We start from the raw sequence: 19,134 nt of genomic DNA, 5'->3' as shown, positions 1-19,134 counted from the left end.
ATATACTTAATAAGATGGAAATAAATAGCTAAACCTGGCCACTCATTGAGGGATTGACTGTTAACTTGCATGATGGTCAATTCTAATAAAAAGTTGATCATACCAATTTTTGTAATTTTATCAGACAGGATATAATATTGTACATTCAAACAAACCAGCTAACACAACACATCACATAATTCATTGCTAATTGGCTACTTACTGATGTTTGTGCTGGTTTCCCAACAAAATGAAGATGATTCGTTTCATGGTGGAAGTTAGTGTATAACGTTAGTATGCCTAACTGGGGACACGGCAAAATCAGGCCAAAGCAAAGTGCTATAAAATCCACCTTAGAGTTCACTTAATTGTGATATTGTGAGAAAAGAAAACTATTGCTCAGTACCTAAGATTCGTTATTGTTGTTTCTTCCCCGCCGGAAGGGGCGCTGTGACCAGAGCTTCTGATAAACTCCGCCCGCACAACACAGTTGGCGGGAATGTTTGTTATCTTGCATTAACATGAATATGGAGTGCGCGTCACAAGAGATATCGAGCTCAGATGAAAACACGAATTTAGTTGGAGTCGAAAGTGTTGTTCAATCATGGATGATCGACTATTATTTCGCGACACTATGTCGGCACTTCAAAGCAAGATCTGCGCCGGAGTTTCATAAAGCTTTAAAAATATTTGAAGGTAAGTTAATGTGTTTTCATTCTTTTCATTAGGATTTTTTTGTTTAATGCTAACTTATATGCTTTTATATTGTTTAACATTACTTGTATTAGAGATATCATTCGTATAATATCTAATACAAGTAAACAATAAAAGCGCATTGTATTCTCATTTGTTGCTGTGTTGTGTTTTCCGCAGCTTTGGTGGATGAGCTCGAGTCATGTTCCCACAGGTCAGATCATCCTTCTCAGAGGACCATCTGCTGCTTCCTCGCCAGAGTGATAGACGGGGAAAACCTCGGTAATGTTGTCAACATTATTAATTAGCAATGTGTACTTATATGTGCCAGAAAATATTATACTTTGGTTTAAATATTTCTTTACAAAAAAAAAAAAAAAAAAAAAAGTAATGGGCTTCAGTCATTTGCAATAATAGCTGGACATTATACAGCTATAACGCAATTAGATGTAGGGTTTTCACAATCCTAGAAACATATTGGAAATTTGACAGATTTTTAAAATCCTTTTTGACTAGAACAGGGTTTTCAATCATGCTGTGGAGTCCCAAATATGATCATTACCCTATTCTGAAAATTGTAAAGGCATATTTTCATGTATAAAAACCCAATTTAAACAGTGAAAGATGTACATTATTTATATATTTATATTAATGTGTATATATATATATACATACACACACACACACACTACCGTTCAAAAGTTTGGGATCAGTAAGATTTTTAATATTTTTAAAAGAAGTTTTGTCTGCTCACCAAGATTGCATTTATTTAATTAAAAATACAGTAAAAACAGTAATATTGTGAAATTATTAGAATTTAAAATGACTGTTTTCTATTTTAATCTAATATAAAATGTAATTTATTTCTCTGTTGGAAAAGCTAATTTTCAGCATAATTTTTCAGCATCAGTCTTCAGTGTCATATGATCCTTCAGAAATCATTTTAATGTGATGATTTGCTGCTCAAGAAACATTATTATTATTATTATTATTATCAATGTTAAAAACATGTATACTTTTTTTCAGGATTCCTTGATGAATAGAAAGTTCAAAAGAACAACATTTATCTGAAATGCAAAGCTTTTGTAACATTATACAACACCGTTCAAAAGTTTGGGGTCAGTAAGAATTTTTATTTTTTTGAGAAGAATTTAAAGAAATTTAAAGAATTTTTTTTTTTTCAGCAAGGATGCATTAAATCGATCAAAAGTGGCAGTAAAGACATTTAAATGTAACAAAAGATTATATTTCAAATAAATGCTGTTATTTTGAACTTTCTATTTATCAAAGAATCCTGGAAAAAATATTGTACACAAATATTTTGTACATCTGTACACAATAAATGTTTCTTGAGCAGCAAATCAGCATATTAGAATGATTTCTGAAGGATCATGTGACACTGAAGACTGGAGAAATTATGCTGAAAATTCAGCTTTGCCATCACAGGAATACATTACATTCTCAAATATTTTCAAATAGAAAATTGTAATTTTAAATTGAAATAATATTTCACAATATTACTGATTTTACTGTATTTTTAATTAAATAAATGCAGCCTTGGTGAGCAGACGAAACTTTTTTTTAAAGACATTAAAAATCTTACCGATCCCAAACTTTTGAATGGTAGTGTACATGCATATATTTGTAAACTATACTTATTTATATATGGGTAAAATGACATGACGTGCGTAGTTTTGTGTTCAAGTGCATTATTTCCTTTTAAAATAATCTGATAAATTCATGACATGTATCACTTTATTCTATAAAACCTATTTAGTTTAAATTATCTTAACATACTAAAAATTAATGTTATTTTATGTTTTATCTTAAATCCCCAACATGTCAGGTGGTGCAACTGTCCAAACAAATGATAATAATAATAATGATAATAATAATAATAATAAAAAAAACTAAAAACGATGGCATTTCAGGTTTGAAACCTTTCATATAAACAAATTTTATAAATATCAGAAGTTTTAAAGGATTAGTTCACTTTCAAATTAAAATTAGCCCAAGCTTTACTCACCCTTAAAGGCCCACTGAAGTGTCTTGGAACGCGCAGCATTTTTCAATGTGTTGACGTGATTTCAACTGAATTTCGAACAGCCCTTTTTTAAAATAGCCAATAGCGTTTCATTTATCACAGCTCGGCCAGAGGCGTTAAACTCAGTAAAACCTGTTTCCTTTTAATATCTAACCGTTTCTCCTCCTAATCTCCTCTATATCACTTTAAAATATGATATTTTGTGCAGAATTTAAATGGGTCCGATACCTTTCATCTTCTGAGCCGACTCGCGGATATGATCCGCTCTGTGCTCTTGTGTCTCTGGACCAGAGCAGACTTTGCTCGTGCTGTGCGGTTCACGTGACACTAACTCGAAAACTGACTTCATTTGCGTCAATGGAAAGTATATATACAGTGTCTGAATCGTTCCCTATTCTCTATATAGTGCACTATGTGCCATTCACCATGTAGAAACTGTGTGAACAAATGACCGATTTCAGCCTCAGCTTCAGTGTCTGTTGATGGGTGTAGGAGGGGGCGGGACTATAGAGAGCATTTGATTGGACCGAAGATTTGATGAGAAGCTGAAGTGTGATGTTATGTCATGAAAATCTGTGATCCATTTAAGCAGAAGTGAGAGACTGAAAGTCTCCCCTAAATGTGAATTTTGTCATTTTTTTGGAACACACCAGCTTATTCATAACTCTAAGGCTAACATATTCATACTAAAATCTAAAAACTTAAGTTTTGATTTCAGGTGGACTTTAAGCCATCCTAGGTGTATATGACTTTCTTCTTTCTGATGAACACAATCCAAGAAATATTAATAACTGTCCTGACGCATCCAAGCTTTATAATGGCAGTGAACAGGGTTTATGAGTATGAGCTGAAGAAAGTGCTTCCATCCACATCCATCCATCATAAACGTACTACATGCGGCTCTGGGGGGTTAATAAACGCATCACTTTGCTTCATAAGGCCTTTGTGTAAAAAAACAAAAAACAAATGAAGTAAAATATCTAGCTTCTGTCCAGACCGCCTTCCGTATTCAACGTACAAAGAAAGTGTAAAACTCTTGCAGTTCAAAAAGCTTACGCTACATCCTACACCTTCCCTATTCAACTTACGGAAAATGTGTAACCCCAAATGATCCTTTTGGCAGAGTGTAGATCTCTCTCAAATACTAGTAAAAACTGCTAATTTCAAGTATGAGTAGGTTGGTACACTTCCCATGTCAGGTTGTAACTAACCTGAGTGTATATATACATACTATTTGGTTGTACCACCTGACATAAAAATGAATTTAAACACTTTGAAATGTTATTTAACTATTGAAACTTATTTAAACACATTGCTCACGTCATCATCAGCTGGTCAGAAACTTTCACACTTACCTGTCATGTGTGTTATTGTGTTTTTAAGATGTCCGTTATGATCGCAATGCTCACATCACTCCCTTGATGTCAGCGCTGCCGATTTGGGAGTCATTAAAGAAAGCATCCGATACAGCTTTACACGCTAAGATCAAGACGCTACTGATTGTTCAGGTACGTATGCTTGAGAGTGACAGTTGTTTAACATTGTAGGGTTTTTAGGGGTTTAAAGTTTAAAGTCGACATGAAACAGAAGTTGTCATTGTCTTTTCTTCCCTATTGTGACGTATATATCAGATTGGGACGAATTCTTAAACAAGAAAAATGTAGTGTGTGACTTGATTTTGTACATAGACTAAAAAAAGATGGACAGCTTTGCTTCCTTCCACTGTTAAAAAAAAAAAAAATAATAACTTATTGGGAAAACGAACACTTGAACATGTTTCGACCACAGTACCAGGGTCTAAATGAAGTTCCGGGTAAATTAAAATCCCCCTCTGAAAGTACTTTTTTCAAAATTCCGGAACTTTCGGGGCGCTGAATGTGCTGATTGGTTGAGTTCACGCAGCATTTTGATTTGGTTGACTATAGTTCCCGGGACAAATAGTTCCCGGGACAAATAGTTCCCGGGACAAATAGTTCCCGGGACAAATAGTTCCCGGGACAAATAGTTCCCGGTAAGTTTGGTGGAAACACAGCTTTTTTTTTTTTTTTTTTTTGAAGGAATTTATTAAATTTATGTTAAATTATGTTCACAGATAAATTCTTTATAATGAATAATACTGCAATATTCCGTTAAAAATAATAATAATTCAAATTGTCTATTTTGATTTCATGCTGACTGTGGCCCGGTTTCACAGACAGGGCTTAGATTAAGCCATGATTAGGCCTTAGTTCAATTAGGACATTTAAGTAGCTTTTATAAACTAATAAAACTGAAGTAATAAAAATGTAAACTAGTGTTTTTATTGTGTGTCCAAGTCTGTTGCTGTGTGTGTGAAGAAAGGGAATTCACAGTTGGCAAAGGAAACCCTGCAGTGGCTGGAAAAAGAGACTGAAATACCAGAGGTGTGCATTTACCCATTACAGTTTAACATGCTTTTCCTTACAATGCTGCAAATTAACATCATTTTTATGTCTGTCTTAGAAACTACAAGGAAAGCTCACCACCATTGTGAGTAAGAAAGATGCATATGATCAGCTTCTGATGAACTTCACTTTCAACCAGCTGTTGGAGAGCGTTGACGTGTTCCTCGACACATTCAGCCTGGAAAGATCCTCTGTTTTCTTAATCGAAGTATGGGGCCTTTTTTGTTATGCATACAAAAAACTGATCCACTTTACGATAAACTGTCTGTGATTTGTGTGCTACATCCTGTGGGAAAGACACTCCCACTGTTAATGGGCTTTATTGACTGTGGTTTCAGTGTGGTTACCGTATATACTGGGAATTTGCTTTTCATGAAGGTATTGAAATGTTGCTGCTAGCTTCACCCTCAATAACCACCCAAGAAAATTTGGTGGCAATGCATTGAATATGCAGTCATGTTGCTGCTTACTTAGACTGTGATTTATATACCACGTATTTTGCTGCTTATTACAATAAATGTGAATTTTCTGTGTGTGTGTTTGTTTTAGGCAGCATCAAAAGTAGTTCAAGCACGTCATGAGAGATCAGAGAAAACCTTATCTGAACAGGACAGAAGCGACAGGACGCCAACCAGCCCAGAGTCAATTCAATCAGAAGAGTAAAATCATCTCTCTCTCATCTACAACATTTTAAACTGCAGATGTCTATGATTATTTATTCAGTGTAAATATGAAATAAAATTTTCTAAAATAACTTAATTCGGGTCATTTATATTTAATAAACCCTTTTTTTCTAAAGTAACATCTTCAATTGTAGACATTTGTGTGGATTAAATACATCAACTGAAAATGTATGTTTAGTTATAGTTTTATTTATATGGTGCTGGTGTTTCCATACAGAAATGAGGAACAGGTGGATCCACTGGTGCAAAATATGAGGTGAGGGCCTTCTTTCAAAAGCGTCATACATTAATACAATATATGAATTTTAAAGGCCTGTTAACACCAGGGACGATAACAATAAAGATATAGATTTCAAAATCATTTTAAATATAATAGCTAATAGCAGAGTCCACACCACAACTATAACAATAACGGCACAGAGAAACAATATCGTTTGAAACACTTTCAGAACAATGTTTTCCCGCTGATGAACGATAAAAACATTGACAGCCTTTATACTTTAAAGAGCTCGAGCGTTTAAAGCGGCACACATTCGTTTGGACACAAATAGAGTAATCTTTACAATTATATTTATGGTTATTGTTCTTGGTGTGAATGGGCCTTAAGAGTCACTATACTGAATAACATTGAACTAATCATCAGTAGACCTGTCACTATTATTGATTAATCATCTGATCGTGGTTATACAATCTAATCGTAATTATTTGAGTTTAGGTTTTGCCATCCAAATAAGTGAATTTACATTGTGGTTATATATTATGTTATACATATTATTAATTTTCACAGCATTTAAATGGTTAGTTGACCCCAAAATGAAAATTCTGTCATTAATTACTCAGCCTCACGCGTTCCACACCCGTAAGACCTTCATTCATCTTCAGAACACAAATGAAGATCTTTTTGATGACAGAATGCTGTCAGATTTCCTTCAATTCACTGCCTTTGCAACGTACTTTGACGCTTCAAAAACTTCATAAAGAGAATGGAAAACTAATCCATATGAATCGAGTGGTTTAAATTAAATATTTTCTGAAGACAATCGATCGTGCTGCATAACACAAGTGAATGAACCTCATTGGTTACGCAGCACGTTTGTGCTTCCAGAAGAGGTTTGTTTTTCTGCGTTATTCAGTATAGGTTGAGCTTCTGTTTACTGTATGTTCGCTGATCAATGTTTACATGCAAGTAAATGCCTAAATTAAATATTTTCATCATAACATCGACTAAGTCTGATCGCATTCTGTCCTCAAAAATATCTTCATTTGTGTTCTGAAGATGAACAAAAGTCTTATGGGTGTGGAATGACATGAGGGTGAGTAATTAATGACTGAATTTTCATTTTTGGGTCAACTAACCCTTTAAGTAAATCATATAGGCCTATTATTTTTATATAAATTATTATTATTATATGTTTGATTGTGATTCCAAGTAAAAAAAAAAAAATAGGCTTACACTATGAGTGACAAACACAACAGAAAAAAAAATGTATATCGCGATTATTTGTAGGACAAATCATCAGTAATCAATAATTTTCAGTAATTAAGTAAAGCTGGCATCAAGGATGTCACCTTATTTTCTATCACTCATGTCAACTTTTAGTTGCTTTTATACTAAATGTTTTAATTGGAAAATTTGTATGTCATTTGTATGTCACAGACCCAAAAGGAAACTTCTTTCCAAACAAACACATGACCTTTGGAAACCAGAAACTGCAATGAAAGAGCGAACCACATGCAAGAGAACCTCCATTTGCAGTAAGTTCTCAAATAAGGGATTTTGTTTGTAGTTTGTATATTGTTTTACTGAATTATTTTGTACTTCTGTTTGTTGTTAAAGGAGTGGTTAGCCAAAAATTTGCTCGCTCTCATGTTGTTCCGAACCTATGTGTTATTTTTTTCATGAGAAAAATAAATAGAACTTAACATACTGTAGATCTTTTCATTGCAGCGGTTCATATTCACCATTTTCACACATTATCATATGTTCTGGTATTTATAACATCCAAAATCATTGGTTTTCATGTCTCATAAACATTATTGATTTAAAAAAGCACATTTCTTCAAATTCTCTTTTTGTGTTCCATGGAAATAACATCATGTGGGTTTGGAACAGCTCATTCCGATTTATAAATCTCTAACCATTAATACATTGTCAATCTCATTTTATCTACACAGAGGTTTCTAGGAGAAGTAGTAGCCCTTCGGAATTACAAAGCAATGTTAGTGTGATGAGCAAAACCAGGAGGGTGAGTTACTCTGAAGGTGGACATCTTCATTGTGTGTGTGTGTGACTTGTACATTTATCTTTGTGAGAAGTTTTAGACCATCGGAGTGAGGACAAAGTAAAATGAAGTTAGAATAAAAGTTTTTTGTTGTTGTTTAAAAGCAGAGGCTCTTTTTTCTTTTTATAAATTGCATGTTACAGATATTCATACAACAAAATATTCTGGGGGCAATGAAAACTTGTGAAAATGATAAAAAAATGAGTTGGGTTAGGGTTAGGTACTTGTGATGGTTAGGGTGAGGGGCTAGAGATTGCATTATACCAATGAATTTCCTAACAAAGATAGTCTTACAAACATATGATATAAACAGCATTCATGTTTGTTCCTTTCAGAAGTGGACTGTGGAAGAAGATAGGAAGCTGAAAGCAGGTGTGAGGAAGCACGGAGAAGGCAACTGGAGAATGATCCTGAATGACTATGAGTTTAACAACCGCACTGGTGTTAATCTTAAGGACCGATGGAGAACCCTGAAGAGTAAGGGAGAGGACTTCTGACCTGCCACTGCCTTTATTTATTTATTTTTTTTTAGTACCTTTATTCTTTTTAAGTTTTCATTTTTTGACCTGTGCTGATTTCAAATTCAGCAGTGCCTTTTTTTATATATAATATAATATATATATATATATATATATATATATATATATATATATATATATATATATATATATATATATATATATACTTTTTTTTTTTTTTTTGGGGGGGGGGGGGGGGAAATTAATTTAAAAAAACCATTTGGCAGAACAGTATGGCTGATGAGTAGTATAATAACTTTCAAAGTGTCCTGTTGCTGTTTGTTTGAACTGTTAGGCCAACATTTGTCCAGTAGAGGATGCAAGTGAGATATATGAAAGGTTTGTTTGCCTTTAATTCTGTTCCTGGATTTATTTTACAGAAAGAAAAAAAAGTTTATTTGAAACAATACTGTACAAAAAAAAAACTAAAGAGCTTTTAATAAATGTGAGTAAATGTGATGAGGTGTTTTTAATATATATGTCTAATAGAACATTTTGCTCATTTGTGGATTTTAACAAGGAGTTTGAAGAAGCATCTTTATTTATAGACTGTTTAAATGAAAATGAATCTGTGCACTTCTGGGCAGGAGCAGTGCTGTAGTTTCTGCACTTTCCTCCATGTTCCTCTGCAGCGAGGACTTCCCACCGCCTGCCAGTGTAGAAGCTCATCCCTGCAAAGATAAGTCACTTTTAGGGTTGCAAAGGGGGGAAAGTTTCCGGTAAACTGGGAACTTAACCTGGGGAATTTTGGAAATATTCCAATTTAGAAACTTAACAGGAATTTATGGGAATTAATTGGAAATGTTTAGAAATGTATGTGAATTTCTATATAAAATGTATCATATACAAACATATATAAACTTTTTATTTTATCATAATAACATAAAATAACAGTTCATTATTTATACAGCATCAGCTGACAGGTACAAAACATTAGTATACACATTGGGTGCTTCTTCAATTATATTGTTTTTTACAACATTCTAACAGCAATGTTTTTTGTTTGTTTGTTTTTTTAAAACCTTTTATTCTCAACCCCATATAATGGACAAAATGGAATTGGTTTAAAAAGTTTTACACAACCTAGCATCTGCCTACTGCTCACGTGTCCCTCATAAAAATGCAATAACTACAAATGTAACATTTATGATCGCTTTCACATTTTTATGAAACTGAAGTTAAAAATAGAATAAAATTGTGTCTGGTCCTTTTATTTTTGTAAAAAAAAAAAAAAAAAAATTTTCAATTTAGATGAAAGCCCATAACATGTCAGGTGGTAATCAGCAAGAAATTCATTTTTAATCATCTTACTTTTTTCCAAAAGAAAAGTTGAGAATAGTGTGACAAGGTTGGAGACTAACTGGTTTGAAGGGAGACATTGCCTTCAATTTTATATTTTTTAATTTTGTCTCTCTCATATTGTGCCCTTCTTTCTGGGTCAACATCTGCTTGCATATCACTTTTTGCTGCTGATGTGACTGCCATTTCTGACATAGGATGCTTAGTGTTTTAATGTTATATTTTTCTATTTTATTTTTTTATTATTAAAATTATTTATAAATGAAGTGGATAAACTCAAACCTGTCAAACATTTTCAACCCTGAAACAATGAGAAATACACACATATGTGATGGGGTTGAGTTTTTTTTTTTTTTTTTTTTTCACAAAATGGCCTTTTGTAGTGTAGTAGAGTAGACCATATATGGCTGCAATGAAATAAGTACATTGTATCTATGGATTAAAATAAAATTTTGAAAAATACAAATTTTTCCCTCTTCATTTAATGTGATGTGGTTGAGTTTCCTAAGCTTGAAAAGTGGTCAAATAGTCCATCATTAAAATAGTTCATGTGATTGTTGTGATTCAACCTTAATTTTATGAAGCAACGAGAATACATTTTGTGCGCAAAAACAAATAATGACTTTATTCAACAATATCTTCTCTTCTCTGTCATTCTAGTATGATGTTTATGTTCAGCGCTTAGACTGTTCTAATGTAGAACCTGGAAAAAAAAATGCTATCTATGGACGTTAAATACCTCTCAGATGTCATCAAAAATATCTTAATTTGTGTTCTGAAGATGAACGAAGGTCTTACATGTGTGGAACGACATGAGGGTGAGTAATTAATGACAGAATTTTCATTTTTGGGTGAACTAACCCTATAAGGGGGGTTTGAAATTCAGAAAAACCTGTAAGAGCCTTTTGCGAAACCTAAATTTTCCATGAATTGTGTTGTTTCAGCATGAAGACATACTCTGGCCTCAAAATGAACTTGCAATACAATGTGCTGTTGTTGCTGCATCAGAAACAGGTCCTCTAAACAACACTGTTTGTGGCCCTATGGGTACACTACCTCTCAGCTTGGTTACCGTCTCCTTGACAGCCCCGACTGTGGTTGCTCATGGCTGGAGGTTGGCAAGCCACGCAGACAGTGTAGCCTTCCCTCAAGTACTGCATCCAGCGTGTATTGGGTCTGTTCTCCACCGTGCACTGCGGTGTCAGAGACTCCATCTTGAACTCCATACAGAAACTGTGGAACACATCATCATCACAATTTTCCATTGTGTTTATTATGAGATAAAGTTATAAGAAACAGTCACATTGTGAGATATAACATTGTTTCAATTCACAGATAAAGTTATAATTTCAAGGTCACAATTATGAAATAAAATCCCAATTGCCTTTTTTCTGAGATGGACAGAGTTGTTTTACATGGCGTATCAAGACAAGTCGCATTCGGTGAAAGCTAAATGCTAACCGCTAAATGAAGAACTAATTAGGGCATTTGTTATTAATACTGACTAATGTTTGCGCGGTTATAGTGTATTAAATATTGTGCCTGGCTGTTTTGTTACTTTAAGTAATGAACTATTTGCTGAAATGAGTAAACAGGCTTCTCCTCACAAATTCTCATCATGAACAGTCTCTTTGTGTTTGTTTATTCAACAGTGATAGTGATCCATACCCAGTATCCACTTGGGCCCCATACAAATCATGTGTTCTGCCTTTGCTGAACTCCATTGTGGTAATAAATGCTGCTCCTGGAATTAATCCAACACAGTCACTGTTTAGTTTCCAACTATAAACAGCTCAGTGATCAACATTAGAGCATTAAGTTGAAAAGTCACTAGATTTTTGACTGAAGCACTGGGTTCTTTAATCACCAATGTGTATTGGCAGGATATTTTAAAAGCAATACTCCCTTGTGGAAAAAGTGTGCTTAATTGTACTGAATGTACACTTGTAGAGTACTTAAAATCTTGAAAGAATAGAAATGACATTAAAGTATGCCTGGTTTCAAAGAGAAGGCTTAAGACTAGTCTAAGACTAATGCACATTTCAGCTGTTTTAACTGAAGCAACTTGCACTGATCTATCCTAAGATTTGTCAGTGCCATTGTTTGTCTCAGAATGCACACCAGTAATGTTTTTTATAAGGCTAAAATGTGCCTTATAAAAAACATTAAAGCTACTTAAATGCCGTAATTTTACCGTGACTTAAAGGGTTAGTTCACCCAAAAATGAAAATTCTGTCATTTATTACTTACCCTCATGTCGTTTCACACCCGTAAGACCTTCGTTAATCTTCGGAATACAAATTAAGATATTTTAGTTGAAATCCGATGGCTCCGTGAGGCCTCCATAGGGAGCAATGTCACTTCCTCTGTCAAGATCCATAAATGTACTAAAAACATATTTAAATCAGTTCATGTGAGTACAGTGGCTCAATATTAATATTATAAAGTGACGAGAATACTTTTGGTGTGGCAAAACAAACTAAAAAACACTGCTTCAGGAAGCATCAGAGCATTGTGAATCTGTGTGTCGAATCTGCAGTTCAGAGCGCCAAAGTCACGTGATTTCAGCAGTTTGGTGGTTTGACACGTGATCCGATTCATGATTCGATACACTGATTCATTTATGCTTCGATACTTTCTGAAGCAGTGTTTTGAAATCGGCCATCACTAAAGTCGTTATTTTGGTTTTTTTTGCCGCACCAAAAGTATTCTCGTCGCTTTATAATATTAATATTGAGCCACTGTACTCACATGAACTGATTTAAATATGTTTTTAGTACCTTTATTGATCTTGACAGAGGAAGTGACATTGCTCCCTATGGAGACCTCACGGAGCCATCGGATTTCAGCTAAAATATCTTAATTTGTATTCCGAAGATTAACGAAGGTCTTACGGGTGTGAAACGACATGAGGGTAAGTAAATAATGACAGAATTTTTATTTTTGGGTGAACTAACCCAATCTGTGAAACCAGGCCATAATTTACCATTAATGCTTTTCAGTGCATTTGGCAGTTCTGTTTAACCATTTTTTCAAAGACAATGGAGGTAATTAAATTAAAGTTTAACTAATTGCATTTAATATAAATTTGAACTATAATATATTTTTATTTAATTGTAAACAACATGCATTTAAGTGTCTGAAAACATTTGCACTTAACTATATTCCTGTGTATTATTTCCATAATAAGTTCTGTTTTTAAAAGTATGCTAAACCTTTTTCACAAAGGTTGGCAGTTTCAAAAGAGCTCTTTAAAAATATCCAAAAGTGTTGTCCATGATAAAGATGTATAAGCAATGTTGACTCAGATTCATACCTTGCATCTGAGCACAAAACTGGCCCTGGCGATCCTGATACTCCATGCATCCGGCCTGCTCCTCCAGCCTTGGACAGGCCTGTCCGCTGTTTTGGGGCAGTCTCTCAACACTGCGTCTCCGGACCCGGAATGAGGGCTGGCAGGGTTGTGCGCACCCGCTCCAGTGACTCCACTCACTCACTACACACGGCTGGGCTAAAAACACAACCCATGGGTGAGAAGTTGCACAAATCTATCAGTGGTTCTTAACCAGGGGTCTGGGCGGGCAGGGTTGGTTTTAACAACAAAACCTGCCCAATTTCTACTCAAATCTATCCCAAAACTAGCCCAATCGTGTTTCGGGGGGGTCCCAAGGTAAACATAGCATTCCAGGGGCAAAAATCTGCGTTTTTGGCAGGGTTCCTCTATTAAAATAAAGGTTCCAAAAGGGAATTTTTTGCCATTGTATAGAGGAACCATTTTGGAGGAACCTCTCAGTGAACAGTTCTTAAAAGAACCATATTTTTCATTTTATATTCTAGTTATGCCAAGATCTAAAATACTTTATTGGGTAGAAATTGTGAAAAAAAATCCATCCAGTAAATTACAAACAACTGGAAAAGTCATGGGGCCTTCGAATATGGTTGCAGACAATGGGGGTCTTGAAGTCAAAAAGGTTAAGAACCACTGGTATATAAATATTAATGTAATTACATGCCTATGTAATTACATTACATCCTTCCATGCTGTGACGGGGCAACAAAAGCAAATGACTCCGTCCTACATGCAGTGTAGATTTGTCAGTTTAGTCTGAAAATAGACACTGCCCTGACAGATAGGACAGAAAATGAATTCTTCTGTTTTGCTCCTATTTTTAGTGTTTTACAACTAATACTTTGATGCTGAATGCTCTTGTATAAAAAGAAAAAAATACTGTCCTAAGATAAATTGCTCCAAATGCCCTGGAAAAGCTGGAAGTTTTGTCTAAATAATTTACCACCCTTTACCATTTGCACATTATACTCTGGTGTCATTTATTTACAAAAGTAATTTACTGAAATTATATTGTAAAACTTGAATCTATAAAATTTACTATAAACGGGATTTACAGTATAACTGTCACGGGATGAAGACTGAAGATGGAATGTAGAAACGTAAACAGGTTTGTATAAACAGAGAAGGTAGGGAGCGCAACAGTGTGTAAAACACATACAACAAACGACAACAACTGAGAAGAAAACGGAACTTAAGTACTGAATCAAGAGGTGGTTGTGGAGGTGGACGAGGAGATGGCGAAGGGAGGGTGAGAGGCTGAAGTGATGGGATGGTGGCAGGATGTGGTGAAAGGAAGATGATGGGAGGACGTCAGGACGACTAGATAACTGCGGCGAAGATGTAAACAGCCCGATGGCATAGACCCAGAACTCCACAGTGCCGACATCCCATGGCAGAGTCGAAGGAGGGAGGAGCCAAGATGTAGTGGTGGCTGACGGCATCTGGGAGACAACTGACGGAGACTGAGCTGGTGGATTCGAAGGCGCAGACTGAAGGCCGATGGAACTGAGCAATGTAGCAGATACCAAAGACCTTACCGGTGTGACCAAGGACAGAGACGAAGCCAAAGGGAAGGAGGAACCCGCAGCAGCTGTAGGGATGGAGGGACAGAGCGCAGCGGACAGCCCGTAAGTCCATGGCAGAATTAGAGTGACAACTGACCAAGGGGGAGCTGGTGGGACAAGGGAACCCGGTGGAGCCAAAGGTGGGAGGAGCCAAGGCAGACCCGACAGGCCAAGATGGACCAAAAGGATCAGAGGCTGGAGGCGGGGCCGCAACATCCTCTTGCACCAGCGCTGCTGGTGGTTGCACGACCTGCAGCTCAATGTCACAGCAGAGCATCCCTGGAGACGCCGCAGGGCTGTAAGACTGGAGGACTTGCTGAGCTCTGTGGTGATGGTGGTAAGACAACACTTGACAGGATCACAGTAATAATGAGACAGTCTATGCAGGTCAATGAAACGAATAAGTCACAGTTCATAAACTGTAATCCCTAATGCAGTCTTTAGTCGGCGACGATTCAGAACTGACAAGTGATGGTCCATATAGTTTTTACTGCTTTCCGGAAGCAGCGATGATGAAAGTTCAACAGAAAAATCACAGTCCATAACGTTCTCCGTGCTGACTTTAAACAGCGATGAGGAATCAGATACAGGCTCGATGGTACCTACGGCTCTGCAGAGTTCCACTTCCTGTCCTTTTTACCTCGGGCTCTGGCTCACTCATCGTGGCTGGTGGTTCCTCAATGTCTGCGGGGGATCACGTGAACAATCCCTGATTGATGGTGTAGAAACAGTCTCTGGGTCTGGCTGTGCTCTGGATCAGGGCAAGATGCTCTCCAGATACCTGATGACGGCTTCTCTCCAGTCAAGTCCAAAGGTGTCTAGGAGGTCTACAGGGTGGTGGTAGTTGCCCCCGATCCAGAACAGTGACTTCATGGTCTCGTCATCATAGGGGCAGGTGATGGCAAGAAGACAAAAATGATTAGTCTAAAAAGTTGTGGCTCATTTGAGCCACTGCGGTAAACTTACAGTAGCCACATAATCCATGTCATGGTGCTACTTTCATGACTTTCTCATTTCATGCAAATGCAACTGCTGCCGCAACTGAAATGTTGTTGCTCTGTTTGTCTTATTGATAAGCCACTTGTTTTGTGCATTGCCACAACAATTTTGTTTTCCATGGCAAAAGCTTTAGGATGATATACTGTCCACATATTTATTTGATGAGTAGCCATGTAATAAGTGGGATAATGCACAGTTGTCGTGTTTTGTCATTCGCCATGTTGTCATTATCATGTGACCTACAGCGTCAGTTGCGTCGCTTCACTACAATTCACAAATCCTCTCCCATGGCCTCATGGGATAGTAAAGTGTCTATTGTATGCACACTTCAGAATCCCGCCGGAAGTAGTAGGTCATCCAGGTACTTTTTGCCTACACTTTTACGAGTACTGTGAATTCGGACATACAACGTTTTTCGCTTACTTGTTTTTAGTAGGGAAGTATGTATTTTCAGATGTAGCCATAACCCTCTTTGTTAGTCTAAGATGTTGGTTATTGGCTTGATTTACCCATGTTAAAGTCAGCATGAAAGTTGTGATTGTCTTTTCTTCCTTATTTCAACGTAAACTGGAGTGAAACAGCTTTCTCGAACAAGAAAAAATGTAGGCCGGGACTTGATTTTGTCCATTATGACTTGATTGGATCATTCAGGTTTGCTATTTCTGTGATATCATGTGAGTAACAGGTTGTCCCGCCCTCACGCCAATAAACACAACATCAGAGAAGGGATGTTGTTGCAAGAGAGAGTGGAAATTATTTTGATTAAAGGTTATGAGGGCACATGATTTTTATTTATTTTATTATTTTTTTTTTTTTTATGTGTGCATGGATAGTACTGCAATATTCCATAAAATAATAAAAAATGAGAACTGTCAATTTTGATTTCAAGGTGACTTTAAGCTGTCATAGTTTGACATTTTTTGGATTGTGTAGTCTCCCTTTTTTAGATATTCTTCATCTGGTTTATGCTAATAAACATGCAATTAGATCCTGGACTCAATTACCATGCCTGCAAACCGTTATAACAGTCAGCTGGTAATTGTTCGAAAATATAAGATTTATTCACACTGTAAACCCTAATGCTAAAAACAGTTAACTGGTTTGAGTAGGACAAACTTAAATTAAACAAAGTTATGTCAGTCAAATTAACCTTTATAAACTTTTATATCATTTAATTGATTTTTCTTTCTCAGAAATATAAGCTACACTATGTACATTACTGATATATACATTATTGAGTTGTGGAGTCTTATATATATACTTTACTTCATTTAATTTATTGTTGATTTTATATATATATATATATATATATATATATATATATATATATATATATATATATATATATGAAGAGTTGCGTTGCAAAATGAGATTTTTGTCAAAACATGTTTATTATTATGTTATCATTTTATTATTTTGTTTTATGGTGCTACTTAGCTGTATTTTTTAAGTTATGAAGGTTTAAATCAAAACAAACCAACTGCAGTTGAATTAATTGGAATGCACAACCAAAAAACAAGATTTTTGAAAAATTAAAAAAACGGAGTTATCTCGTTTTGCAACGAAACTCTTCATATATATATATATACCTACAGTTAATAGGTGGAGTCTGGTTTATAGATTAACTAGATTAACTATAAAAGTTTAACTGAAACTGGGCTATTTCTGTTTCCCAGCATGCTTTGCCCATGTTACCAAATTAGCCAGTTAGCATTTTCTGTATTATCTAGTTTTACAGCTAAGTTTTCACTAATAAAAATGTTTATGTTGAGATTACATGATAATTTTAAGTTAAATGGATTTTAAAAAAATTTAGTCTTGCCAACTTATTCAGGTTTACAGTGCATCAGTATTTTATCATGGTCACTGTGATCTTTTCAAGTAAGACATATTCCTGGAACAACATTTTTGTCTGAAAATTTTGTCCTAACCATATCCCAACCCCCAAATCTAACCCTATCCATAACTGATTCCTAAAATCAGAGGGAAATGATAGGTAAAAAAAAAAAAAAAAAAACTTGACACAAACAGTAAACTTGTCCCTCAAATCGGATTGGTTGATTGGAATGTTGTTCCAAGATCAACTAGGACTATTTAAATGAACTGCATGCATAACATTTTTTTTCCTTAAATCTATATATAAAATATATTCTTTACAGTGTCAGGTTGTCAACTGCTCAAATATGACTGTACCACTTACCTGGGCACTCTGTTGGGTAGTCAAAGCAACAGTCGTTAGTCTTTACACACCTCTCATCACAATAACACATCCCATAGACACGGTCCATCCTCCAGTCTGTAGTGAAACAGGTGAAATCTGTGCCTTGACAGCACCGTCCTGAGCATCCCCCTTCAGCAGTGTGGTACATCCCAAAAAGAGCGGCCACAACCAGAAGGGCACTCTGGTCCATTGAAAACAGCCCCATAATGTCCAAAAAGAACTCTGTGCTCCCTCAATGGTCTAAAAAGGCAAAAGTCCCTGTTACCGTCTTCGGTTCCTCTCAAAGTCAATGCCACAGGTCTCATTCCTGGAGAGGAAATGAATCTGTCACAGGTGAAGTCATCCTTGCCGGAGGAATCCTTGTGACCTGGAATTCTTGTGGCCACACAGCTCTTCTGTTTACCCAGATAAAACACGTTTCCAAAGAGCTCAGGCTGAAAGAAAAGAGCTATTCTGTGGAACTAAGTGTCCTCCCCTGATTTGTCTGAAAAATCGTCTCTGCCCTCGTTTCAGCACACAAAAGTGGACGAGGTAGAGAAAAAGAGAGGTGGGGAAATGTTGTTTGAGTGAAGGGTGTGTGAGAGCTTTCTCTCTCTCTCTCTGTACTGCTCTTTTGGCCGCTGTGCCCTGGTGTACCACATCAAACTGATCTCAGATCAGTGCCCAGGTCGTTTCCACCGGGCAGCAGAAGCTTTTACAGTAGGGAAAGAGTGGGAGGAATGTGAACATTTGGCCTTGCTCCAGTCTACAGAGCCTGGGGCAGCACACGGCCCTGTTGCTGTCACATCACCATGCTTCTTTTCGAGCCCACAAGCAGACAATACATGAACGCATCCACCTCTGCTATGCAAACTCCCAAAGAGAGCCTCTATGTTATGTTTGTTAACTGTGGTATGTCTACGACGTTTCCCTTTTTGTAATGTAAATGTGATTAGGTGAGAGAATTAAGTTATTGAATTAGTCTTGTTTAATCAGTACATTGCATTGCGGTGCCATAACTGAATCAGAGTCAGGATTCACGTGGGTTTTATTTACAGCGCAGTGGCTCATTGGCACTGCAGAGCTCAAAGTTCACATAC

The 19,134-nt window shown here is 36.1% G+C and overlaps 2 protein-coding genes across 4 annotated transcripts; one reads left to right on the top strand and one right to left on the bottom strand.

The window, feature by feature from the left end:
• The first annotated feature begins 509 nt into the window (after positions 1-509).
• terf1 (telomeric repeat binding factor (NIMA-interacting) 1) lies at positions 510-10,996 on the top strand. 3 transcript variants are annotated; one of them, XR_010893772.1, is made up of 13 exons: positions 510-675; positions 853-954; positions 4,100-4,224; positions 5,032-5,118; positions 5,198-5,347; positions 5,689-5,798; positions 6,040-6,078; positions 7,480-7,577; positions 7,998-8,068; positions 8,440-8,581; positions 8,918-8,961; positions 9,210-10,739; positions 10,866-10,996. XR_010893772.1 is itself a non-coding variant. In XM_067377889.1 (12 exons), the coding sequence occupies exons 1-11, from the start codon at positions 588-590 to the stop codon at positions 8,947-8,949; spliced, it is 1,044 nt and encodes a 347-aa protein (XP_067233990.1). In that variant the 5' UTR covers positions 510-587; the 3' UTR covers positions 8,950-8,961; positions 9,210-10,967. The 3 variants fall into 3 exon arrangements, 1 of the variants encoding a protein (XP_067233990.1); XR_010893773.1 differs by lacking the exon at positions 8,918-8,961; XM_067377889.1 differs by having other exon boundaries at positions 9,210-10,967.
• Positions 8,862-18,613, bottom strand: LOC137013863 (somatomedin-B and thrombospondin type-1 domain-containing protein). Its single transcript, XM_067377890.1, has 5 exons — positions 18,035-18,613; positions 13,238-13,432; positions 11,590-11,665; positions 10,978-11,154; positions 8,862-9,293 (listed from the first exon to the last, which is right to left on the bottom strand). The coding sequence occupies exons 1-5, from the start codon at positions 18,258-18,260 to the stop codon at positions 9,176-9,178; spliced, it is 792 nt and encodes a 263-aa protein (XP_067233991.1). The 5' UTR covers positions 18,261-18,613; the 3' UTR covers positions 8,862-9,175.
• Between the last annotated feature and the right edge of the window lie 521 nt (positions 18,614-19,134).

The sequence above is a fragment of the Chanodichthys erythropterus genome, chromosome 23, assembly GCF_024489055.1.
Source record: "Chanodichthys erythropterus isolate Z2021 chromosome 23, ASM2448905v1, whole genome shotgun sequence".
In the NCBI taxonomy this organism is placed as follows: domain Eukaryota; kingdom Metazoa; phylum Chordata; class Actinopteri; order Cypriniformes; family Xenocyprididae; genus Chanodichthys; species Chanodichthys erythropterus.
This window is presented reverse-complemented; position numbering and strand designations above follow the sequence as displayed.